At 39.8% G+C, this 27091-nt stretch overlaps 2 protein-coding genes across 5 annotated transcripts in view; both read right to left on the bottom strand.

Annotated features, from left to right (window-relative positions):
* The window catches only part of LOC6036976, a 110904-nt gene extending 92008 nt beyond the window's left edge, over window positions 1–18896 (bottom strand). The window contains exons 1-2 of the mRNA XM_038248297.1: window positions 18694–18896; window positions 16617–17055 (exon numbers count right to left, since the gene is read on the bottom strand). Of these exons, the coding sequence (XP_038104225.1) occupies window positions 16617–17000 (384 nt within the window). The 5' untranslated portion in view covers window positions 17001–17055; window positions 18694–18896. The remainder of the gene's footprint in view (window positions 1–16616; window positions 17056–18693) is intronic.
* Window positions 18897–19030: 134 nt separating this feature from the next.
* Window positions 19031–27091, bottom strand: part of LOC119765131 (paired box protein 6 homolog) — a 43678-nt gene continuing 35617 nt past the window's right edge. The window contains exons 2-3 of one of the 4 annotated variants that reach the window (XM_038248320.1): window positions 21448–21573; window positions 19031–21224 (exon numbers count right to left, since the gene is read on the bottom strand). In XM_038248320.1, the coding sequence (XP_038104248.1) occupies window positions 19895–20572 (678 nt within the window). In that variant the 5' untranslated portion in view covers window positions 20573–21224; window positions 21448–21573 and the 3' untranslated portion in view covers window positions 19031–19894. Of the gene's footprint in view, window positions 21577–27091 lie in introns of all 4 variants that reach the window. The other 3 variants (XM_038248323.1, XM_038248316.1, XM_038248311.1) reach the window with 3 other exon arrangements.

Genomic DNA, 27091 nt, shown 5'->3' with positions numbered 1-27091 from the left:
ATAAATTCCCTGGCTGATTCTGGAATCCTGCAGCTCTTTCTGTCCAGCAAAAAAACATCGAAAATTCTAGCGAAGCTGATCCAACAAGCAGCGAAGATTTTCACTAAATCAGTAGGTTTTCAAACGGAATCTAACCATTAAAACAGCTCTTGGATGGATACAACCGCATCGACTCCATAAGCAACTTCCATTTATAATTATAACAAAATGACGATCTCGCCTTCAACTTTCTTAAGTTTTATTGACTTTAACTCCAGGTCCTCAAAAGCCAAACATTTTTCATTATTGCAAAAATAAAAACATTTTTTAATGATCGATAACAATACTTTCTACTTTTGGTAAACAGTAAATTGGTTCCACTTTGACAGTTTGAAATTGAGGCCGTTTTGCGAACCACTATTCAGCACCCAGGTATTGTTCATCGTATAACTGAAATTCGGTAAAATTTATGTTCATTTTGGCAGCTGGTTTACCGATTTAAACTTTACCGATATTTCAATTACCGAATTCGGCAAAAAAATCTAAGTGTGCACCCATGTTGTTTTAATTATTTGCTGTATCAATCTGTGGTCCAAATATTCTAAAAAATAAAAACAAATATGAAAAACATTAGATTGGGATGGAAAAAAAACACTGCAAAATTAAATTTCTAAAACCTTACTTTTTAAAATAAATAAGATTTCAAGGTCAGCATTGGTCAAAATTTATTTGTGTCCCTAATTAAAAAAATCCGAAAGATGTCTAAACTGTGTTTATACAAAAAAAAATCTTGCGAGGACACCTTACCAATATTTACAAAAAGACACAGAATCGATCGCTGCCAAAATTGTATGTGGACACTTTGAATTGATTTAGTTAAGTAAACTTTACTTAACCTACAAGTTGAATAAGTTAACGTCATGATTCGAATTCCCGGACGCTTCGAAACCCGGACACTTCATCTTGTTTTATCAATTATTTGGATATGAGTTCGCATAATGAACGTCAAAACTGTGTTATTTCATGAATTCCAACATCAACTTTCAATTAAAGTTTGCTAGAACGCTGTAGTTAATGCCAAAACAATTAAATACAATAAAATTATAAGTTTACCAAAAATGCGAAACATTTCACTTGAAATATTTCATAGGCGTTCGAAGCACCGGGAAGGCAAAGCAGAATTTTATGTTTTCGATTTCCTTAAATTCTAGCAATTTTTCATATAAACTATCGATTGTTTTATTGTTAACAGCTTATTTTAGACCTAAAGAATGCCATTCACTAACATTTCAGTCCAAATTTGTGCGATTCATAAGTAAAATCGAGTGTCCGGAATTCGAAGCAAAAGTGTCCGGATTTTGAATCAGCTTTTATCAGTATCCGGGATTCAAGCACAACAAGTGATTTTAATTTTAAAATTCTGATGAAAAATTGTTAGAAAAGACATATTTTGCATGCATTTTCTTGGAACTGACTGTTTATACTACGTCCTGATGATATTTCTACATTTCCAACCTATTACATGATTTATTGCCAGCTATAACAAAAATGATATGCTACTAAGTGTCCGGATTTCGAATCATGACGTTATTATATTCCAGCAAAACAATATTATTCCAGTAACAAGAAACGTTGCTGTTCTCCAATCACCATGTAACAAAGTTGTCCAAGTCACGTACATGTTCTTCAAGCGCTGCAGAAGAAAAAAACAACAACCTTACACGTAATTACAAGCCGTCTTCGCAGCAACCGATTTGGTAACAAGTGTTCCCCAGCTTTTCCCAGAGGTCTATAATTGTGAAAAACCAACATAAACAACAAAACAAAACTTATTTACCATATAACATGCCCCGTTTTCAGCGCAACTAAGGAAGAGGGGGTCTTTCTTCTGCTTCACTTATTGACAACTAATTTACATCTCTCTCTCTCTTGGGGAGAAGGTTGATGAGCGCAGCGATGAATACTCATCGTTATCCGGAGAAGTCGCGCAAATTACCTTCCCCCTGTGGGGTGGAAGTAGGTCTCGTCTACCGTAGATTTACGCGAGCAAACAAAAAAGACAGACTCAAGTGCCACCGATAATTACCATCTTCCTGTTGATATCTGGGGCCTAGCATAGATTGATACGACCTTCTAACGGTGCGCGATCGCGTCTGCTATTATCACTTCAACGGAAGTGGTTACGAAGTGTGCGAATTGCAGACCAGAACGTTGAGCAAATGACCGCGCGCGTGACGCGCGACGATGAAAGATCAAGATCATCGGACCTGCAGCTTGGAAGTGAAGAAGGGCTTGCCATAATCACTTCCAGCTAATTTATGCCGATTGTCAGCACTCTGATTACCGGACAACGCAGGGTGATCACTTCCGTTGAAACCGGAGGGGATCGGAGGCAAATAGATGCAAATTGTTCGGCCCAGATCACCTGGTCTTCCTGGCTAAACCAGGTCGCGTTGATCTGACCAACCGACTTCTTGAATGAAACTTTCATTTTTAAGTCGCGCCAAGATCACTCGATCTACGGCGACGTTCTAACCACCCACGGTCAATCTTAACGTAATTAAAGCTCCCAAAGTGCGACGTAATTACAAACTTCCACACCGGCTTTCGGTAATCCTCCGTTCGGTCCCACCACGAGAACGACCCTTTAGTTCCAGTTTCTTTAGCTCTTCCGTTCCGGAACGATCTTCACACAGCATCCTGCGTCCACGAGCACTTTGCATTCAACCCTGTACACCGAGAGCAGAGAAGAGACGAGAACAAAACGGTCACTTCCGTCCTTCCTTCCGGAGGTTGGCTGGCGGGCTCGTTCTTGAAGATCCGTTCCCAGAACAAGTGAGTTGCATGAATCACACCCGATTTAGCCAATTTGAGCGAAGATCGTGATCGCAATCGAACAGCCAACTTTATGAATGAAATTCCTTTCAACGGTATGTCGGATCGTGCCCGGCTTCCATTATCACCGATTTGATTATTCAGCTGGGTGTAGCAAACGAGTTGTTATCTTGCAAGAGTTATACGCGCGCTACAGCATTAATTATAATCAGCACCACCGTCGACACACACACACACACTCGCCATGAGGCAAGAACTTATGAATGAAAACATTCCACGACATCGATCAAGTCACGGCATCGAAGAAGGGGGACCATAGAGCAGTTAGCACGATGGAGTACTACACTTTGTGCAACATTTCGGATGCATTTTTTTGCTGTTAAAAGTTGAATAATATAATAATTAGGCAAAAATAGGTAACTGTGAAAATTTTGAGCGAAATCGTTAAAGCTGTTAAAAATAAATCTTTTCATACAAAAATATCTTCTTCAAATTGCTAATAACTCGTCAGGGTTAACTCGGATCGTTTTGCGGGTTTCGACATAGTTGTTTGTCAAACAAAATTACTTAAGAATCTCCCATTTGATTTTTTTCCGTTTCCCCATACATTTTAGCAAATTTTCTAATGCAAACTTCAAGGACCAACAGCGACCCTTAAACTTTAACCGATCTGACTCAAAATTGGCACAGTTACTTATGTTTACCTTAAGAATCGAGCCAAGAGGTATCTCTTAAGATTTTCCAAAATTTTCAATTTTTTTGTGGTTAGTCAACTAACCAGTTTGATGATTTGCCTCATATTTTTTTTATTTCACCCTTATTTTTTATTTGTGTTGAAAAAAGAATCGCAAAAGTCACCTTTATGCTATAAAAACAACCCAGTTATAATAAAATTCATAGTGTCAGGTATGTAACAAGAAAGCATTGCTCTCCGAAAAATGTAATAAATGAATAATAATAATAATATTGAATGTTTGGTCTTTTTGAAACGTTAGTCTTGATTTAAAATTTATGAAAATATTTTTTTCGAAGAGATCGGAAAATTTCACGAATTTTAACATTGTAAATCGGACCATTAGTTGCTGAGATATCGACATTAGAAAATGGTGGTTTGTTTGGGTGAGACTTCGAAAACATCAATTTTCTTGTATCTCAGCAACTAAGGGTCGTATCAACAAAGTCCGAATAAGCAAAATATAGAGAATTTTCTCAGCTTTTCAAAAATATTTTTTTCAAAGCTGGGCAAACATGGGCACTTTTTTAAAAAAAAATCAACAACTGCGACTATTTTGCAAAAAGTTACATAAAAATGGCTATAACTTGAAAACGGTGCTTTAACTTTATCAAAATTTCACTGAAGTACTTTTTGATTGCAAATTCAATTTTACATCGAAAAATGAAATTGAAAAAAAATTGCGACCAATATTTCGGTTTTTTGAAAAAAACAGTATTGATTTAAAAATTCATGACTCGGTCAAAGATTTTTTGCACAACCTGGAAATTTCTGAAAAAATGGCATTTGATGTCCTCTAAAACATATCAAAAAATAAAAAAAAATAAAAATAGTGTTTTTTTGCAAATGAAGTTTAAGTGACAAACAGTGAAATTAAAAATCACCAAAAAAATTTTAACCTTGTATCATTTTTTTTTCAGTGTAGTCCGTATCCATACCTACAACTTTGCCGAAGACACCAAATCGATCAAAAAATTCCTTCAAAAGATACAGATTTTTGAATTTTCACATATCATTTTTGTATGAACAGCTGCCAAATTTGTATGGAAAATTTTATGGACAAACTAATGGCTTTTTGGGCATACCGAAGACACCAAAACAGTTTCAGCTGGATTAAAAAAATACAGAAAAAATTGAATGACCGAAATCTCAGAGAATTGCTCAATAACAACATCAAACAACCTGATTTTTGTATTGATTTTCAGTAGCTTAGTTTGGTTTACTATAAAATAATTAAATTTGAACCATAAAATACTCAAATTTTCATAAAATGTCGTTCTTTTATAAATTCAAATCATCATTATTTTTATCAATATGTTAATATTTTCAAAAGATAAAAGTTTTTACTATTATCACTTTATTTTTCATAGAATACCGTATTTTTTTATAATTTGAATTATGCGCATTTAACAACGCAATAAGTTGATTACATTTTCACTAAATCAGTTTTATTTGTAAAATACACTTATTTACACAATAAACCGTAATTTTTAAAATGCTGAAATTTGTATAGTTTTTATTGCGGATTTTCATTTTCACTTCTGTGGAAAATTTAAAGCACCAAGTTCAGAAAAAAGTATATGGTACCGTTATTTAAAAAAAACTCTAATTTTCATAATTTGAAATATGGATATCAAACAAAGCCAACTTTTGAAAAAAATCAGTTGATAAGTGGTTTTGTTGTTCTGAATCATTGAAATTGAAATTTGAGTATTATACTCGAAAAACACATGTAGAAAAAATCTAAAATTTTGCTTCTTTTGAAACTTGTATTGAAAATTCGAGTATTAAAAAAATACGGTATTTTGCGAAAATTTGAGATTATTTTACCGAAAAATTGTAATCTAGTGAAAATTTATTTAAATGTTGCGTCGTTTGATTCCCATAATACAAATTCTAAAAATCTGAAAATTTACAACAAAAAAAATTTGTTGGTATATTAAGCACTCGCTTCTAACTCAAAATGTTTCAAAAAATACAGTATTTTGCTTAAGTTGAGTACCGTCAACTGGGGCGAATCGGGTCTCATGGGGCGAATTGGTACAGCAGTTTTAACCATGTAGGAGCACAATATTTTGATTTTTCTGATTGATTTCGGTTAGAACAGACTCAGACCAACACAATGTGTAGGGGAGCTGGGGGTAAGACGGCCACCCCACTGTTTTAATAAGTATACTTATGAATATTACTAAAATGTTCAGCAATACTGTTCCTCATGCTAAATAATGCATATGGAGTCACCTTTGCCAGAAATATTGTTTGAAATAGTATAAAAATAGCTCAAAATAAACAAATAATTTGAAACTGGATCTAATTTTCATGAATTACAACTTAGGCATTTTTGTTAAATAACAATATGTTTTTCTGTCTTCAAATATTTTTTCATGTTAAATTGAAGTTTTCCGTAGATTATGTCCCTCGAAAAAGTTCAAAAAATGCGATGAACTGTTTACAAAAAATGTTTAAAAAAATAATTTAATTGGGGGCAAGACGGCCACCTCCTCCGGGGGTAAGACGGCCACCCGTAATTTGTAGATTTTATTTGATAAAGGTTATATTTTTGACGGTTTTTGACTATTAAGACATATTTGTAGATAAAAAAAAGCATTTTCAATAAAACTGTCCATTTTTAATCAAAATGCTGTTAACTACCGTTTCGACAACATTCTTTACTGTGATATAGCAAAACTCATTGAATAGTATGAAATCCTATCAATCTTTTCATAAAAATCGCTAATTTAATAATGTTTACATAATTTTGATTTACTTATTCTAATCGAAATACACAAACTATTTTTTTTGTATCAAATTGTGTTTGTTTTGTAGTAAAAATTCATAGTTTTTCATAAAATGTCAATGGTCGCAATAATATGAAATCCACTGAGCCAAAATATGAAATTTTTTAAACAGCATTTTTCTTCACATTTGAAACCTGATTTTTTTCAACCAAAATAGTTATGATGTTCAGAGAAGTCTGTTAAACCAACCATGTAGGTGTTTGGGTGGATTTAGAAAAGTTATTAAGTTAATTTATAGCATTGGCCGTCTTACCCCGCATGGGTGGCCGTCTTACCCCGCGTATTTCATATATATACGATTTCAATTATTTTTTAAAAATTGCTGAAAAGTATTTAAAATTGGTTTTTAGATCAACTAATTTATGCATTTCTATAATGGACTAGTAGTAGAACAATATGAACGTGATTTGAGATCAAAATAATCTGTTGTGTAAATTTTATTAGACTTCTCCCTTAGGGTGGCCGTCTTACCCCCATCTCCCCTACATGCATTTTCAAATTTAAAACCATTAAATGCTCTAAACACTGTTGTCCCTAACAGACTGTAGTCCCGATTCGCCCCAGATGATGGTACTTAAACTTTTTTGAAAAAATGCTTTAAGTAAATACATTCTTTTTGAAGTTATTGGTGGTAAACGCCGAAAGAATTATCGTATTTCGTTAACAATAACATTAAGGATGATCAAATAAATGTTATTTTTCTAAAAATGATTTCAATAGCATCAATTTTGCTTACCATTTGACTCTTTTAATGCCCTTTTTGGTCTATGATTTGAACAAGTTTGCACAGCAAAAAATTTCTATGTAAAATCGCATGCAAAAGCATGCACATCACCTTTGTGAAAAAAGCATGTAATATTGTATGAGAAAACGTGTACACAAAAAGCATGTACCGAAGAAAATAATCAGGTTGGGACTTGGGGTGAGCAGACCTGATTTTTTTTCTTCGGTACATGCTTTTTGTGTACACGTTTTCTCATACAATATTACATGCGTTTTCTCACAAAGGTGATGTGCATGCTTTTGCATGCGATCGGGTTTTATGCTGTGTGGATGAATGATAAACTTAGTTCAAGTTTGAAGGTATTTTTTTAATTGTTTTTTTTTTTTTTGTGAAAACTCTGGATTTGACGCCATTTGATTTTGAGAACCTTTTACTTTTTTTAAATTATTATTTGTTGTTGTTGTGTCTTAAACCCCACTCTATGGCTGCTGACTTTAAGGAGTCATGACGCGCCGCGGTGCTGATCTAAACCCAAGAAACCCAACACAGCCGGGCTCAATTACAGTCCCAGCTCGCTGTAGAAGGGGAAAAAAATGCGGTCCCCAAGTAATGAAACCTGCCTGATGTGTTTGTTGGCGTTAAGGGGGGCAAGGAGGCAGCAAAAAACGGAAATTATTGATTATGCAATTTGCAGGCTCCTATCCCACGGCACAGAATTATTATGTTAATTGCTAGGCTTGCGACAGGGTCGATTTGCATTGGGCGGCTGTCGTGCGCGCTGCGGGTTCTTATGATTAAGTCAAAGTGTTTATTTAAAACCATTTATGGCATTTACGGTAATGCTCTTGCCATGCAAATAGGTTGGAGACAAGGACATTTTGTATGGAATGGTCACTTGATCAACCGTTTTGAAAAAGTTGGGAACTTCTTCAAGTTTTCCCACAAACAGTAATCAAATAACCTTTACATGATAACCTAATTTGAAATCACCGGCTAGAACATCGAATTAAGTTCCATTTTCAAAACGTGTAATCTCCCGGCAAGAACGTCCACTTCAACCGGAAACAAAAGACCCCTCTTTCAAGCGACGAACCCAACTCTTCCAGCAGTAATCACAGAGTGCCATGCTTTTGTTTCTCCCTGATCCCAAACCCGGCACGTCTGCCGGACACGAGGCAGGAAGCCTCTTCCCATCTCGCCCTAATGAAATAAAGATTTTTCCCTGAAAAAGAAGGAAAATTGGATTAACTACATAAATATAATCGCCAGCGAAGAAGTCGAGCGACGAACCCGACCCAAAGGGGTCACCGGACCCATAGGTAACAATGCACGCTATCACGCGCAGCGCCATCTTTGTTTCCACCGCGAGTGACGTGTAGCTGTCAGCGTGTCTCCTGCTGGCACCTGCTGAAGAACCCTCTCGGGTGCTGATTACCGCTGTGTGCCACACTTGGGAAAATCACCTCAACCGTAGACAATTTATTCCGGTCGGTGATGTGGTCATTTGGTAAAGTCGTTCGTCAAGATTTGCTTGTACGGACCGGACCGGACGACCACTTGTTGTACAGGGAAAGCGGAAACTCTTCGATCTGCGCGATGAAAGGCCCTCCTAGAATCTCATTAACGAGTAGCGATCTTAATCCAATCGAAGTTGGCGGCCAAGCTGTCAATGCTTTGGTTCGTGCTTTTTGCCACCAGGTGTCACTGCGTCAGTGGCGTGTACCCCATGGGAAATTTGTAATTAAAGATCCATTTGTTTCGTTGCGAGTCCGGCTCAATTTCGGATGGTCAATAGCCGTACAATCTTAAGGCTTAAGGTGCAAGGGTGAGCTTTATCTGTAGAACCCGTTAAGTCGTTAGAACTCCGTGACGGAGACTCGGATGAAGTCGGGTGGGGAAAGGGTTATTAATAGCAACAATAATAATTTTGGAGAGTGTCGTGAGAACCACGAACCTTAAGGGAAAAGGGGGAAACAGCCGCCATTAAGGGGGTTCGCGCCGTGAATATAATGTAATCTGTCAAAATCAACGGACGACCCGAGGAACATGTTTTGGTAATTAGCGGTAGATTGTGTTTTTTAAGGTTTTCTGTGTTGAGCATTGTAGAACAATCGAGCGAGATGGAAAAAAGAAGAAGTTGTTGCACGTAGCTTGGATGATCAGCCTTACTTCGAGTTTCAAACTTTGAAGAAGTCATGTGTTAAAGTCACGTCCGGAAAACGAGCCACGGCTTAACGAGCTGCGTACCGCTCAGGGTTGAAAAGCGATATTTTTTTCGTAGACAAGCCGTAAGATTCGAAGATAGTAAATCAAATTGGACGTAAATGCCATTAAAGCACGCGTAATCAAACTGTTTGACGGAGCGCGACGCTTATCGCATCTTTTGACAGGTTGCGTTAGATTGCGATTGATAAGATTTTGGTGAAATTTAACGCGTCGTCAAAATATTTGACAGCGCGAGAAAGTAAATTTCATTTCGTAACATTTGGCATAACTTTTGACTCCGTTATGAAAAGACAATTTTTCGCTAACTCGAATTTCGCTTATTTGATTGTATTCGTCTAGTAACCCGATCATAATATTTACTTTTTTGACAGCAGTGACAGTAGTGATAAGGATAAATATTATGATCGAATTCGAAATAGAAGATGATGTTTTCAACCCTAACTATTTCCGAATTTCAATCAGATCTGGGTGATCATCACTCAGTTTTTGTTGCATTCTGAGTGAAATTCACTCAAATCTGACAGATGTCCCATTTACTCATTTCTGAGAAGCTTCGATTTAGACGAAAACTGAGTTATTTTGAAAAAGCTTGTAGTTTCTAGTTTACGTCACTTTTTCGTCTTCCTCAGCAAACGTCAAACCATAGAAATATGTTGCTGGAACTTTTCGGGAAGAAAACCAAACAACAAATTGGTATGGTTTGACGTTTGCTAAAGAGTTAGAAGGCCAATCGTCAGCCTTGGAAATCTACTCAGAAATGAGTAAATAGGGCAACTTTCAGATTTGAGTGAATTTTACTCAAAATTCAACGAAAACAAAAAAAGTAAAATTTACTCAAATTTCTATCGTACACGCACATTCAAAATCACTCAGTTTTCGTCAAAAATGAGTCTACTCAGAATTTAGCTCAGGATTTTATAAAACATTCGTAAAATTAACCCAAATTTGAGTAAAATTCAATCAAATCTGACAGATGCCTCAATTACTCATTTGAGATTTTTGAGTTAACTGAGTGATTTTTAATAAGAGTGTATTCAGAATGAAACATTTGCAGATTAGGATTATTTTCGTTGAAATCTGGGTAAATATTACTTATTTCTGAGAAAGTCTGATTTGACGTCGAATTATAATGAAAACAAAAATTCATGAAAAAATATCTGTTTAAGTGAATTTGCTCAAATTCGCTTCGAAGAAATCATTTCCCCCCTCGAAAACTGCTACCACCTGTTATTATCGAACCACTGATTCAACACACACAGCAAAAAAACCAATCCCGATTTAGCCGCTCGTTCCAAGAAGCGATTAGTCCGACCCGCTAATTCAACCTTGAGCGTCGCTTTCGGAAGTTTTTGTTTTCTTCAACCTTCCCCGATTTCAATCCCTAATTTCCTGCAGCTGCCGGTTCGTCAGGATGAACGTCGGGGTTGACTTTAAGCCACAGACAGCTGGACATTTGAGTTTTGATCATTCAAATTTTGCTGAAAACTAACGTAATCTGAAAAAATAAGATGACGGTGGCACCGCGGTGGAATGAATTGATGCTAGTTGAAAATAAAATTGCGTTGAGAAACCATTTTCGAGATTTTCACACCATGAAGGTTCTCGCACGTACTCACGACTCAATTTGTAGAAAAGATGAACGCTACGGTCGGTAGCGTCAGATCTTCTGAGATTGTGCAGCATAAACCATAGACAAATAGACGAAAGCTTGCGCAAGAGTATAGAACAATCGTATCGGGACCGAATTTGACAGCAGTTTGTTGTCATTCCTACACACTGACAAAAAAATGGTCATATTTAAAAAAAAACTTTTGAGAGCTTTGAATTTGCTCGAATTTGACGTAAACTTACGCAAGAGTGTATTTCAATCATATCGGGAACGAATTTGACAGCAGTTTGTTGTCATTCCTACACACTGACAAGAAAATAGTCATATTTAAAAAAAAACTTTTGAGATCATTGAATTTGCTCGAATTTGACGTAAACTTACGCAAGAGTGTATTTCAATCATATCGGGACCGAATTTGACAGCAGTTTGTTGTCATTTCTACACACTGACAAGAAAATAATCATTTTTCAAAAACAAAAACATTTGAGATCTTTGAATGTGTTCCAAATTCCAGAAACCGGGATTCAGCAAGCTCTTTTTTTCTTTAAATCCATCTTCCCTGTTGTCAGGTTCCACGCCGGTTAATTAACGCCAAGCTGAGCCGCGCGCCATGAGCCGGTACAGTTCCCCCACCTGGATGTGTGCAAGCCGTCCGACAAGCCGCCGACATCAATTGCAGTTGCGGCGGCGAAGAGCGCTCACTTAATTAAGTCGGACTTTTTGTACCCTTTTATGTGTTGCTGTTGTTAACTTGTTGCTGCTGTTGTGCCTGTTAGCGGTTTCAAGGTTGAAGAAATTCCATTCAGGAGATGTGCGGTTTTGCACAGACAAATAAACTAGAAATTTGTCGAAAACCTTTGACAATTTGGTTGTTCACTAGCACAATCTGTTGTCCTACTTCGTAACTAGATAAGTCGAACAAAAATTCAATGGAACGGGAATTAGAGTGTAGAAATTTCGATGGCTTCTTGGTGGCGCCATCATTGTCAGTTGCGGCTAGTGTTGGAACTAACATTTTATTATTTGGAAGAGCTGAAAAATTGCTCTACCAGTTTGATAGTAGTAATCATAATTATGTACAACAATATTGCAAATTGCAACATTTTCGTTTATGACAAATTGCTTCAAACTGAAGTTGCATTATGAATATTGATTGCCTCACGTGGTTCAAATGCTGTACTTTACCTTCAAAATGCACCATATTCACCTCAATTTGACAAGTCAGCTGCCCCCAATTTACCGATTAATGAGTTCTCATAAAGATAAACAACAACTATAAAGGTGCGTTTTTTCCTCCAAAAAACCTGCTCTCGCCATCAAAACAGCAAATTAGCTGCGGATTCATTGACACCCCGAAAACGTGCGCCCAAAATGTGGTTGAAACACACACAGTAATTGGAAAAATGGCAACCCGGCAGCACGCCCGGCGCAGAAAATGATAACCTGTGCAAGCCCGGACGCACCTGCCCCGTTCAGGTGGAAGAGGGCCATTTTCGACAGGGCACACGTGCCCGGTTTTTTTTGGGAAATTTGTTTTGAGCGAAATTAGCATTTTTAAGGACTTTAAACACGAAAATGACTAAATATCGATGAGCGTGCAAGTTGGAAGCCTGCCAAAATGAGAAATGAAAACATCATCTAGAAGTTAGTCGATGTAAGAGAATTAAAGCTAATGCAAGATAGAATTGTAAACAAACAGTATTGATTGTTTGTTTACACTTCGATCCTTTTAAGTTGATAAGCTTGAAATGAAAATTTGTCGCTTATAAATGATAAACCCTAATTTAAAACCACCCAGTTTTCATCATGTCCTAACCTAGTCAGAAATAAGTTGGTGGGAGATTCGTAAGATTTGGTAATTTTCTCATAGAGAATTTGCAGCAAAGCTAAAAGACACATGTCGCCACCTATGAACAAATATCGTAAACCTATGATTTTTTTTGAAAAAATGAGTTTTTTACTTCATAATCAACATTTTTATAAATCTTATGCCGGATTCGGATGAGAAAAATTATTTCCAACAATTTGGTGTACAACTTTCCAATATTTGTTTGATTTTTCTATGAGAAAACTGTAAATTTAGAAAAAGATAGTAATTTGGACTATTTGGCAAGAAAGTTTGTCAAAAATCAATAAAAATTGTTGAATATACATTAACACATCTGTTATCAACTATATAAATGCTTATTTCGTTGATATATACCGGAAAACTCATTTTTTCGTGTTCCGAAACATGTTTTTTAAAGAAAAAGTTCACAAATTTTTGCGCGCCCAAAAATTGATGTTCATTATTTTAAAGCAAAAAATTTTTCTCGTCTTTTGCAACCAGTTTCATTAAGATTGATGCAGGATATAATGAGAAATAAGCGATTTTGTTCTACAATCCAGCAGAAAGGAATAGGATTTTTGGCAAGTAACCTCATTTTGGCGCCACCTACATTTGAAACACAGTCACGCTGCAAAACCTCAATTGTTTATGTTTTCGTTGAATTCTGAGAGAATTTACTCAAAATTGACATTTGCCTCACTTACTCATTCTTGAGTAGGTACTGTTTGGTCACAATTAAGTCATTTGGGTTGTGCGTGTAGATTTACAAAAGTGACAGCTGTTTGTTTACCAAACAAAAACCTTGCACGCTGACGTAATAAGACCTAATTTTGGGTTAAAACCCTAAAACTAACTCATTTGAAAGAAACTAACATCTGTTTCATTATCAAAAGTCTCAAAGTTAAGAGTTGAGACCCCTCGCAAAGCCAGTCCTTATTAGACTGATAAATTAACGATGTAATCGCATAATCTGCCACCGGCACGGTACGTTAAGGCTGCAGGTGCATACGTATCTCAAGCTGCACGGAGGTTGTAGAACCTTAATTCGAGCAAGAATGAATAATTATTTACTGCTGCTGAGGCAGCAGCAGCTTTTAAGCATCGGATGATTTATTCGAAAAATTTTATACGAGCTTAATTTTCGCCCGCTGCGCTTTCGGCTTACGTTCTCCAGAGTCTTTCGTGCTCGAAAATGGCTAATTTCGCTTTCAAGATTGCTGGAGATTAATTCCTGACGTGGCAGAAGATCGCCAACTCGGAACAAAACGCGGAAAATTAAGTGATGCAGTAAATGAATAAAACAACATGTGAAAATGAAGAGTTTATGGCCTGATGGCGAAATAAAAGGCTCGGGTTTTCTGCAAAAAAAAAACTAGACTGCTTCTTTTCTTCGTCTTCCAAGAAAACATGGGAAAATGGTGAACCCTAATGCGTTGTCGTCGTCGTTTTCAAGAACAAAAGGTGTGTCTAATTGTGTAATGGTCCGGTAGGAACATAAATTTACCCACCCCGTGGATGGAAGTCGCTAGGATCTAATCAGTTTTGACTAGAAGAGTAACGATGCAAATTGGACAGCGAACAATCGATCCTCTAATTGGGGGTTCTCACGCGCTTCGGGGTCCTGATTTGAAGCTTCCAATTAAAAATGATTGGATCAAGAGAGATTGACGACTTGTTTTTGTTATGATTAAAATTCTTGCTTTGGAACTACTCAACTTAGAGTCGAAATCCACTTTGGAATGAGTAAGTGAAACAAATGTCAGATTTCAAAGATTTGTGCTACTCATTCTTGAGTAAGTTTACATTGACTAAAACTGAGGATGTTTGAGAGTAAATGCAGAGAAGGACCATAGACTGGTATTGTAGACGCATCAACGATGTTCGACTCAGCTAACAAACCAGACCCGGCAAAACTGCTGTCAAATTGACGTCCACCATAACGCCGTTTACATCTTCAACTGCCAACGCTGATTACTTTTTCCAATCATGTCTGCATTATTTGCTTTCCATACGGAAAACAATTGCTTCGGTCGTGGCGTTTAACAACTTGTTGTTCATTACGTTCTATCCCTGTACCTTTATTGTTGTTGTTGTTGTTGTTGTTGTTGTTGTTCCTACCGTTACCGCTGGTCATGTTTACGTTTGGTATTTTCTTGTTATTCCCCTCGGACACACACGTCCTATCCCAGTCTTGTTGGAATTGTTATGCCTGTTCTAACTCGGGGCCAGATGTTCTGTTTGTACAAATTCCTGTTTTTTTCTGATTACTCCAACTGGATCGTGTCCAACGCGGCGCATGGTTCCAGAAGTGCGTGAGTAAACATAAACATTGATTTCGCTGTGAACTAGGGTGGTTCTCAAAAAAAAAATCGATATGATTTGGACTTAAATCTACGTCCCACCTTTTTACAACAACCTGAAATCTGACAGCAACGTCCCTTTCCAGCACCAAATCTCCACAATCTTGACCCTTTCTAACAATTTCGCCTCGCGTGACCGGTCAAATTCGCCGTAGCGCCACCACCATCTGTTCCGAACCACTTTTGTGATATGCTTCTGCTACTGCTCCGGCAATTAGCTGTCACTCAATTATGGTTCGAAAGGGCCGTGCCGGCAAGACAAAAGGCACTTCAGCATGTTTACCTTAAACGTGGTCACGTTTGGGCCATATGTTGGCTCGATAAACAAAGCATGCTGCGATTCTCGAGCGCAAATCGTTTTCATTGGAAACGATTACGTTTTGCTTGATTCGTTATCTACGATCGCCAAGTTGGTGGCGAGATTTCGAACCACGGCAAAACGTTAACGTTGCACGATCTGATTGACAGCACGCTACACGCTAACCGAAATCCACCCGATCGTGAGAGTTAACCTCAGGTGCTGTGCTGCAAAGTGTTCTGAATTCTAATTTACAACTCGCCATAAATAAAATCCGCTTAAAAAGCAAGACTTGTCGGTGAGAATCTTGGAAAAGTTCTTTCAACTTTCTTTTTATTCGTGAAATTTATGAATATTAATCTGAGAACTTCGGAGTCACCGGAGCGGGACGCCCAAGACCGGCGGCGGCGCGTCACGCTTGGTTGACGTTTCTGGAGTTCTTTTCGCGGAGGATCAGGTGCGCCTTTTGTTGTTGCTGGTGCTGCCATCTGACGGCATGATCTTATTTATAGTAGTGTGCGCCGGGGCTTAGGCTCAAACTGCATGTAAAAACATCACCTTTGCCAGCAAACTCGAAGAGGGGAAGCGAAAATATTCACATGAGCGGTGGCTGCTGGTGCTGAATGCATTATTATTTAATTACCAACCGTGGGAATCAGTTGCTTGATATGCCCTCGTTGGTTCGGCTTCTTTGGACGGAGAGGGGTGTCTTGGACTTGCGGTCTCGGATCCTCCCCCGTCTTCACACGTGAGTCCCTTGCCGTCTGGGTGACGTTCGGTTATAAAACAAGAAGCACGATCGAGTTGAAAAAGGTAGGAAGTCCTAGGGTCACCCTGGTTATCGTGATCTTGTTAATATGGTGACTGTCCGATAACTGCAGCGCCAAATTCAGAATTAAGCTGTCAAACTGATCAAGATTGATGAATAAAGGCGGGAACACTGCACGAAATCGCATGCAAAACAGATTTCAATGCTTTCCAAGAGTCGCACTCCGCACTTGTAACACAATACCTGAAGACTCAACACACACGCTCACGTTGCTTCCTCCTTCTCGTAAGAGAAGGTAGCGCAGCAAACGTGCAAATCCAATACCGGCAACCCTTCCTCCTTCAAGTGGACCTTTAACTACCCCTTTCCGAGCGCCACGATTGGTGCTTCCGCGTGAGAAGAACGGAAATGAATACGGGCCCTTCCAACCCCATCAATTAATGCATGTCGGACTCACCTGCACGGCACAGTTCAGGAAGCAATTGTTCTGTCCGGGCCCGTTCAGCAGTCCCTTCGAGGGCCCACTTCCGACCTGGATCGGGCTGGAGATGATGTTGCGGGATGCCCCGCAGCCACCGGTTAATCCACTAGCACTGTTATTGTTGTTGCTGACTTCCGAAGGAAGTACCATCGTCGATGGCAGGAACGCATTCGTTCCCGAAGGGTGCGGATTTCCCAGTCCGGCTACGGCCACCACGTTCAGCGAACCGGGTAGGATGTGGGACTGCTGTTGTTGTTGGTGATGCTGCTGCTGCTGGCGACCCAGAGTTGACATGTGGCCTGGCGCTCCAAGACCCGCGGGTCCGGGAGATCCGGAGTAGCCACTGGAGGAGCTCGACATTGTGTTTGGGTTGATTCTAACTCAGTTGGGTCATGTTACAAGGGGGGAGGTCGATCTGAAATGAGGAGAAGGCAAAGTTTAGATTTTTAGAAATATGGGGTTCGTTCTGTGATTTGAACAAAGCTACTCGTAAAAAGCGGGGTGCGTTCTAAAAAACAGAAACCAAAAATTTACTAAAATGACCAAAATCAAATTTTCTACAAAAAAGATATCCAATCGAAACAACATACATTATGCGACAAAACAATTTGATACTGGAGCACGTTAACGGATGCGTTGATCCGATGATCATCTGCAAAACAATTTTTTGAACGCACTCCAGTGAATCCACTGATTTGGCATATTCGATGACCTGGCCGACAAACGGTGCATCCTACTCAAGTTAGTGTTTGCTGAATTATAAATGAGCAGTATACATTGTTTGTTTACACTTCGTCTTTGGCTCATTTAGAAATATCGCAACCTATGTTGTAAACAAACAGTCCATCGCACTTGCTCTATAGTGAAATTTGAGTGTGAGTGAGATATGCGGCTTGTTTACATCCTAGATTATGCCCTATTGAAAAATTACTGCAGAACTACTTAATTTAGAGCTGAAACCTTTCTTGTATGAACCATAGACTGACATTCTGGACACGTGGAAATTTCACGGCAGTACCCAGTGACGAAATATTCTGGCAGAGCTGGTATAATAATGCTAGAATGGTGGAACATTTCTGTTAGAATACTGCTAGAATATCCTCCTCTGCTAGAACTCTGCTAGAATCCTCTCAGAACGCCGTGACTGGGTACTACTGTGACGTTTTGTTTTGAAATACACTCAAACCCCGATGGTTTGACACCAACTGTTGTCAAACGAACGGAGTCACTTTTTAGTTTGACACCCCTTTTACACGGAGTTCACACACACTTCCAAACGTTTGTTTTGATAGTTTGCATGTGCGCCGTGTAAAAAGTGACAGTTCGCCACTTTTTAGTTTGACTTTAACCAACCAACGGGGTACAAACTAAATAAGTGTCAAACGAAAAAGTGACCAACCACCGGGGGTTGAGTGTAATCTAAATATAAACACAGACAAATAGATGTTAATCATTGAGCATTTTTAAGTAAAAATCCATCTGTCACTCTTTACAAGAACCATCTAGTTGTCAACGCACCTTTGGTAGACGGTTTTGATTTAAGTGCAATAAAAACAAAGAATGATCTGTCGACAAATTAAACTACCAACACACGCCGCGTGTGGTCAGTTTTGCAACTAAAATATGACAACATGCTAAGAATTACAAGCTTGAAACAAAGGAAACAATCACATTTAACGATCAAAGCGCGCATGGCAATGAATGTGTCATATCGTGCAAAAACAGATAAATAAACAATGCACTTATCTTTTGAAAAGAAACACAATTAAAAAAGGCCCGAAAATATTGTACCTACGAAAGCGAGGTCTGACAGGGCCAAAAAAAATAAACCAAATCAGATTTTACGATCGTGTCAAAGCACTACAATTAAGCCATAAATTACCGAAAAAGAGTCTTAACGCGTCGGAATGTGCCGTAAAAACATAAAATATAATAACGAACGAACACACAGACAAACACACGCAACACAAAGAGTTATGGGAACGAATCGCGCGCAGCGCGACTGCTCCACAGAAATGAAAAATTTTGACGTTTTAATGTCTTTTTAACTTACTCAATCCAAGTTCGACGCTTTATCGCGAGCGCGTTGAAAAAAGGGGAAAAAATATCAAAATTATTTATTTAATAAAGCGAGATTAGTGCGGCAAAAAGAACACACGCACGCAGAGCTTGACAGATGGCGATCGAGTAGGCGGGGCGCGCGCAGCGCTCCAAGTGACATTGCGGAAAAGATAAGCGAGCGCGCATCTGTCAAAAGCCGCGACGCAGTCGCGTCAAGGAGGGGTAAACAAAAGGTGCAAACCGCAAAACAATACTGAATGAAAAGACGATTTCCGATCTTTTTTTTTTTGTTTGTGTGTTTGCTTCCTTCTTTTGCCACAAATCACATATTTCTTTTTCGCGCTTTCGCGCGTTGGCATATTTCTTTATTTGTCAAAATTCGTTTCCGGTTTTCTCCGTTTTACAAGAGTAGTTTCTTACACAGTTTGTTGAATTAACTTGTTTTGTTTGTTTGCTAGTACATATACATAGAGTTTGATTATTATTTCATCTTGTTTTTTGTTTATTTTCTTGCATAGGCGAGCATGCAGCTGTATTCTTTTAAATCAATCGTATTCCATCAATTATAATAAAGTCTACAACTATGTTCGTGTGATTCCGTTTGCAAACCTCGTAACTCTGGGGTCTATCTATAACTCGCGCCTTAAAACCATACATTTTTATGGTGCTACTGCTACACTATGTGTGACTGTGTGTGTGTAGGGACATCGGGCGGATTTACAATCCGCCCTTTTATTCACGGTTCAACATCTGCCTTCTATCGTTATGTCTTCGGTATATTGTTGCTTTTATTCTTTTATTTATTAAAATGTGTGCTAATTAACGTATTACAATATCACAATTCACGAAACAACCGTCAGTCGAGAGGGTTTTTATGTTGCTGAACTAGAGCGTTAGCGCATAGACCGATATTCTAGACTGCTAACGCTGCGGCGGTTTGACAGCTGAATACTCGCGTCTACGGCCGAACTAGAGCCATCTGCGTCTCAGTCTCATCATCATCCTTCCATATCGCTCGGTGGCGGCTGGTGGGCTGTCAACTCTATCGGAGCTAGCGATTGATGGGCGGCCGGCGGGCCCGAGATAGAGTTGGGTGGGGTCATCTGCTGCTGCTGCTGTTGCTGGAGTTGGTGCTGGTGAAGGTGGTGATGGGGATGATGTGGATGGGTCAACGGCAGCGGCTGACTTAATGACTATTCAAGCCTCGTAATGTAGTGCCCGGCGCCGCTTCCGGAGTCCAGATCGCTGTTGCCGGCCGACGGATTGGCGGCGATCGAGCTGGTTATGATCGGTAGATGGCGTGGCGGCGGTGGCAGTCCTGCGGCAGCCACCGCCGCCGCACTCGACGGCGTCATCTGGGAAAGGTCCGTCATGCTGATCGACTGGCTGTACGCCGAGGCGGCTGCAGCGGCCGCAGCTGCCGACGCCGCCGAGTGGGTGTTCAGATCCATGGGTTGCACGCTGGAGGGCGAACTGCAGGGTAGCCGGTGATGGAACGAGTAAGGCATGCTCAGCGAATGAAGCGAGTCGGACAGCAAGTACTGGTAGTTGTCACGTGGCGGCTGGCCGGACATCAGCCCGACCGAATTCGATATAGAACTGTAGCAGTCCGACGTAGGCTGGGCAGCGGCTGCGGCCGCCGCGTACGGGTTGTCGTACTCCGAGTTGTAGATCTTCGTTGCTGACGGCGAACATATAGTAGAGGCCATTCCCGGCTGGGACCCGTTCGAGCCGACCTGGTTGATCAGCCGCTTCTGCGAACGCAACTTCTCCTCGCGGCGCCATTTTGCGCGCCTGTTCGAGAACCAAACCTGAGAGTCCCGCAGGCCCGGTGTGGAAAAAAAAACGAAACCAAGAATTAGCACCGCCATGAAGAGCACATCTATGGGCAAATTTCAATATGGACTGGGGCAAACTGGCACATTTTAGTAAACAATAGCTGAAAGCAAAGGTTAGATCGGCCAAAGGTCAGCTGCAAGAAAACGAGAACAAAGTAATTAGCACGTTCCATCCAGCAATTACCTCGTCCGGAACGTCCTGCATCACCACTGCGATCATCCACCCCCAGACGGAACACAAAATCAAAATCAACGAATGTCAAAACAATTAACACTAAATGACATAAACGATCGCCGTATTGCCTCTTCAGGAAACAACCGAGCCGAAAATGGACAGAAACAGAAACAGAAGCCAAATAAAAGAGATCCGAGAAAGTGGTTCCACAAATTCGCGAAATGGCCCCCACCCTCGAAAACAATCAAACAAAAGTATACAACCAAATAACAGGCATAATAACGCAAGAAAAAAAAACTTAATATTCAACTTTCGGATTTCGTTGACGACGTCGCGTCGCGACTCCTCTGAAAATGCTCCGACATAGACGGATATTCCAGACAAAAACCGCTTCGTTTGACAGAATCACCTTTAGATTCGATCATCTTGCTGCGTGAATGTCATTCACTCAATGTTTACAATGCTAAAGGTAACGCAAAAAGGAATATCGGTCTATGGTACGGAACACTCCTCGCAGGTCCAACCGCAGCATAGAAAAAAATGGAAGAAAGAGTCAAGAAAAGAGAGAAAAGAAACGAATAAATCATCTCGTTAATATTTTCTTCGCCTTCAAGTAACGTCTCCGCGAGTTTATTTTTGTTTGTTATTTTGCTTCTTTTTTTTGACACACCAAACGGTCAAGCGATCTCCACCCAGCGAAGAAGAAGACGAAGAAAGCTACACACAAATTTACAGTTAGGCACTTTTTTTTCGCGCGCTCGATCGCGTGCCACTCCGCATCTGGGTGACGGCTGAGATGTCCACGGTCCACGGGATGACCTGGGTGTGGCGTAATCGAACGGTTCCGGCGCATCGAGGTCTGCTGTGGCAGCGTCCAATGGGAGAGAAAACGGTCATAATGAAGGACAATTTGGTAAATTGAAAAATGATGAAGTGGTAAATAAGATATAGTTTCTTGGGAGGTGCGGCCCCTCCAGGATGTGATCACTTCGGCGGAGACAATTATCTCGCAAGGGTGTATACAGTTATTCAATTTGGCTCCATTTCATGTGGCCGATATGGCTTCATTAGCGGTATGATTGCGGGGACATTAGGGTAAGTTATGATAAATGTGTAAATTTCATTAGAGTTTATCACTTTTACTGCTTTGACAGCTACCTTACCTTCAGCAATGTTTACATTGGTGCATAGAACGCAACCAAGACAAAACATGCAAAAGGTAGCGTCCTGTCAAAGCAGAGTTGATTTCAATTAGTTTGTTTACTTTTTCGACTCCATAGGAACCAGAACCCGTCGATCGAGTTACGATCGCGTCCACAGCAACCCGTTCATCCACAGTTTCTTCCCTAGGGCCTTTCGCGATCCCTGAATGAAAATGCCACGTGTTGCCATTTCGCTACTTTCTTCTCTGCGGCGGCGGCGGCTACTACAAAAAAGCCACTTGTTCCACCGGACACGAACCGGTTCTCGTCAAGACGTCAAGTGCCATCTCTTCGCGATCGTTCCCCTGCAAAGTGTGTCATCCTCGGAGGCAAATTTTCTCTCAGATTGTCACGTTGTGACTAGTCAAACCCTTGCTGACCATTGGGTCACAAATGATCCGTCAAGCTTGAAACGGCAAGGAGTCTTCGCCGACCCGCGCCGGTCTCGTTCAAAATTTATGACCGTTTAGCGGGTCGCTTAATATTAACGATCGAGAGACCGGTGCCAAATGGCTTGCCAACTACCGGAGCGTTTAAGGTGCTCAACTTGTAAACAAACAGACCTCATCATGGCGTTCGCGTCCTTGAATTACAATCATTTGTCTTCTTGCACCCCTCCTCACCCGACTACCACCCTGTAGTAGTAGCAGCTCTTTCTACTAAGCGTGAGGCTTGTATCAAGAGCCGTGGACCGCATTCCACAACGAGACTTCCTCGTTGACCACCTTGGAAGCAATGTTGCTGTTGTTGAGTCGTTACTACAAGCCGTTCCATAATACTAAAGTTGCTCAGCTGTGACTCCTGTCGAAAGGCTGGCGGTGGCTGATTTATTGGCACAGCTCTATCAGGCGATAGACAATCGCTGAATTTATGAACTTGACACGCTTGTCTGACATGTCTAACGGGGATAATCACGAAATTCCAGTGTTTTCAGCGAACTACCCCACTGAAAAAAGTATTGTGGAAGTTTGTTAAACTCAATGTGAATATCTTAAAGTCTGAGTGTAACGGCAATAACAAAGCGTTGTCACGATTGAAAACTGTCAGAGTGTGGAACCAAGGCAGAATATCATAGGTAAACATGATTTTGTTTTGCATTAATGTGAGGAAAACCTAAACAATAACAAAAAAATGTACCAGGAAAATCAAAACATAAACAAAACAAAACACCACGGGAATGTTACACACACATTCAAAACCACCGAACCTATTCAAAAATGTTTAAATGGGACATCTGTCAAATTTGAGAGAATATCACTCAGATATGGGCAAATTTCACTCCAATTTATTTGGATTCTGAGTGAATTTTGGTACAGGCGGCATCTTCCACACAGAAAAAAAAAATCATGGTAATATTACATCTGGGAAGGGGTACATCTTTTATGTCAGAAAAAAGGTGTAATTTTACCTCTGGAAATGTGTAATTTTACCACTTTTCTGTTGTAATGTCACTTTTTCAGTCTAAATTGAGGTAAAATTACATCATAAAAGAGGTAATATTCCATCTTACAAAATTAGAGCTTCCAAATTTACATTATTTTTTTCTGTGCAGATTTTTAGTGAATGTAACTCAGAATTCAACGAAAATTGAGTGGGTCTACCCTTCTGAGTTGAATTCGCTCAAATGCAGCATCGAACCTTCTCTCTGATCGAACTCACTCAGGTTTCGTCAACACCGAATCTACTCTTAAAGAAATAAATGAGATGTGTCAGATTTGAGTGAATATCACTCAAAACTCATCCAACAAATCAGTGAAATTAACCCAGATTGTGAAAGCTACTCAAATCTAACAGATGCTGCATTTACTCATTTCTGAAAAGGTTCAGTTTTTACGAAAACTGAGTGATTTAAAATGAGTGTGTTCATTGAAATATGACAGCTGTTTGTTTACATGCCAACACTCTTAGGAGAAGCTACTCTTTTTGAGTTAAATTCACTCTCATCATAGCATTTTCAGTGGGATCAAAGCAAACCTCTATCGAATCAAATTCTGACAAAATACACCAACATTTCACAACTAAAATCAAGCTCGAAAAAGGGCCTATTCAGGCTCACTTTCGCTACCGATTATTGCCCATTCACGCCTGCGATTGTGTCCCCAATTGTTTTTTCGCCCCAAACGTGTGTGCGAGCGCGCGAAAGCGTACCTCACACGGTAATTGAGGTTTACCCCGGGTATTGCACATCATCATTCATCCATCGCGAGACCCCATCCATCTTCGGAGGTGGGCTTTCTTTCGGCCTATTGGCCACAGTCTCTATTGATGGCGTTCATATGGTTGAAGCTTGATTACCGCATCACGCCACGTTATGCTGTCTTGCCACAAATGGCAGTTTTTGAAACAAAAATAGCAACAAAGCACTCAAAATTGGGTATTAGACAATGTACCCAATACAACATTTGCAAGTAAACTAAAATTTAATGTTGTAAACAAGGAGTTTTTTTTTTCAAGTGACAGCTGCTTGTTTGTTTACTTTTACCCCATGAGAAATTGGCTAGTTTGTCTGCTTGTAGGGCCGACACGAACTAAAAATGTAGAGCAAACATACATTGAATGTTTCTTATTAGAATTTTCCCACAAATGCTATGTGACATCATAGCTCAACGTCTACAATTCGCGACTTCACGAAGAATTGACCCAAACGCGTTCGCGGCATCTGCCCAACACCCAAAATTAAAGTAAAAGTCAATGCGGCCTCTGGATCTGCAGCAAAAAAGACCATCCGGTGACAGATGAACACGACCGTTGATTGTACCTCTTGTAAGCGAAGAAGATAGTACCTTCTGGCCTTTTGATCGTCACGCTTCTTTGAACCGTCTGCTGCCAATAAAGTAATAATACGGCAATTAGCTTGTACTCGGAAGGTTTGGGGGTTAAAGATCCAGTGTTGTGGATCACTTACCCTGAGTGGTGTGGCGGCGTTTCGCCAAAGCTATCCGGTGGCGACGGATGTGACCAACCTCGCTATTGCTGCAGTAGATGCAGATTTTCGTAACTTTATGGACCTTGATGGCCTCGGCGGCACTTAAAAGTGAGTGCTAATGCTGGGAACTGCTCCGGTTTGGCGGAACACTTGGACTTTTACTCAATTGGTCATTGCCGTCAATTGTCGCAATGTAATCAACGCCGATTAGTGGCGGATTGGGTCTTTCAAAGCCAATTTGAACTCTCGGGACTGCGCTGTTGCGCTGCCCCTGCAGTTTGCACACTTTACTCGCGGTATTGCGCGGTATTGAGCTGCTTTGAACTTCTATTCAAGGTTGTCGAACTAAACTGAATTCCAAATTGATATTTTGAAGCTTGCGAAAGTGCGCTGTTATTCAACCCTCGCAGTTCACGCATTTTACTTGCAGCACGTCAGTCTATTTAGGGTCACCGACCTAACCTCCAAAAATACCACCTGTCCGCAAGCAAACAATCCAAAGTAATTGCGGCCCACGACCCACGTGGTGGAGATTATCTGGAAAACAATTACCCCCCAACCGTGGACAATCCAGGCCGCGTGCCACCGTCGTGATTTGTTTCGCGGAAGGAAGCAAACCCGGAGCGGGAAAATCTCCGTCCACGATGACCACGGAATGCGTGAGCTGTCTTGCGGGGAAGAACACCTGTAATTTTCAGCATTCCCTTCCTGAGTTTAGTGGAGATACACGTGTGTAATTTGGTCAGCGAGGAAAAATGCCGCTGCCGCTGAAGGTAATGAGATTTCTTTCGTGCAGCGTAAGGGACAGCATCAGAAGAGAGCACAATCCGCGCAGAAGATAAGAGCCGGCGGTCCCGGAATGCAGCGGCCACGCCCAGCCATCACCCAAAAGTTAGTAATTTGCTGCATTTGCTCCAGTTAGTAATTAGACCTGCCACGGTGTGTACTTTTATTCGCAACAAAATGACAACCTTGCCAACAATACGTCGGATGTGAAGGGGCATCCGAGAGGCACTTTAACCTTAAGCACCGTGATTATTCAATTTAGCGTGCAGGGTAAACAATGCCAAAACAACGTTTATGGCAACTCGCCATAATGGCGGCGCACGTTGACGTTTGTCAATTTGACGTTTCTCGTTGCGGGTCGCCATTATGGCATCGCAGCAACACTGTCAAATTGGAAACACGAAACGCGTTCGACAAACACGCAACATCGCGCAGATTATTCTGGAATTTTAATGATTAGCATATCGGGAGGACCCGTCCACCTGAACCAGTTTCGCGCGTGGAACCTAGTTTTCGCGCTAATTGGGTTCGGTAATCCAGTTCTGGACCAGATTAAGTCCGGGCTAACCCGATCTTGATCTCGTCGGAAACAGGTTGGAGTTCCTCGTTTGTGGGTCCATTCAACTGTCAAATTAATAATTAATCGGTTGGGACGCGCGAGCAGCTAATGGATCGGATTTGGATCGGGATATGCGATCGAGAAGTTGCCGATTAAAGGGGGGGCGACATACTAAAATGCTAGAATGATGACGCCAATGAAGTTGTTGATCGAGGTGAAGAATATTTTAATTGGAGCGTTGTTTTATTGGGTTTGCATAATTTGTGTTTGCGGGAAATCAGTCTGACTCTCAACGGATTAGTCAAAAATTATCAAGATCAAAAAAACTTTAATAATTTAGTGAAAATCTTTAAAACCTAAGTTTCATTTCATTTTTCATTTGCCATTTTATTTTTAATTTCATTTTTCATTTCATATTTAATTTGATTTTTCATTACATTTTTCATTTCATTTTTCATTTTTCATTTCATTTTTTATTTCATTTTTCATTTCATTTTTCATTTCATTTTTCATTTCATTTTTCATTTCATTTTTCATTTCATTTTTCATTTCATTTTTCATTTCATTTTTCATTTCATTTTTCATTTCATTTTTCATTTCATTTTTCATTTCATTTTTCATTTCATTTTTCATTTCATTTTTCATTTCATTTTTCATTTCATTTTTCATTTCATTTTTCATTTCATTTTTCATTTCATTTTTCATTTCATTTTCATTTCATTTTTCATTTCATTTTTCATTTCATTTTTCATTTCATTTTCATTTCATTTTCATTTCATTTTTCATTTCATTTTTCATTTCATTTTTCATTTCATTTTTCATTTCATTTTTCAATTCATTTTTCATTTCATTTTTCATTTCATTTTTCATTTCATTTTTCATTTTATTTTTCATTGCAAAGAAC

The sequence above is a fragment of the Culex quinquefasciatus genome, chromosome 1 (genome assembly GCF_015732765.1).
Source record: "Culex quinquefasciatus strain JHB chromosome 1, VPISU_Cqui_1.0_pri_paternal, whole genome shotgun sequence".
Taxonomy (NCBI): Eukaryota; Metazoa; Arthropoda; class Insecta; order Diptera; family Culicidae; genus Culex; species Culex quinquefasciatus.
Note: the sequence above shows the minus strand (reverse complement) of the source record. Positions and strands in the feature narration are given on the sequence as shown.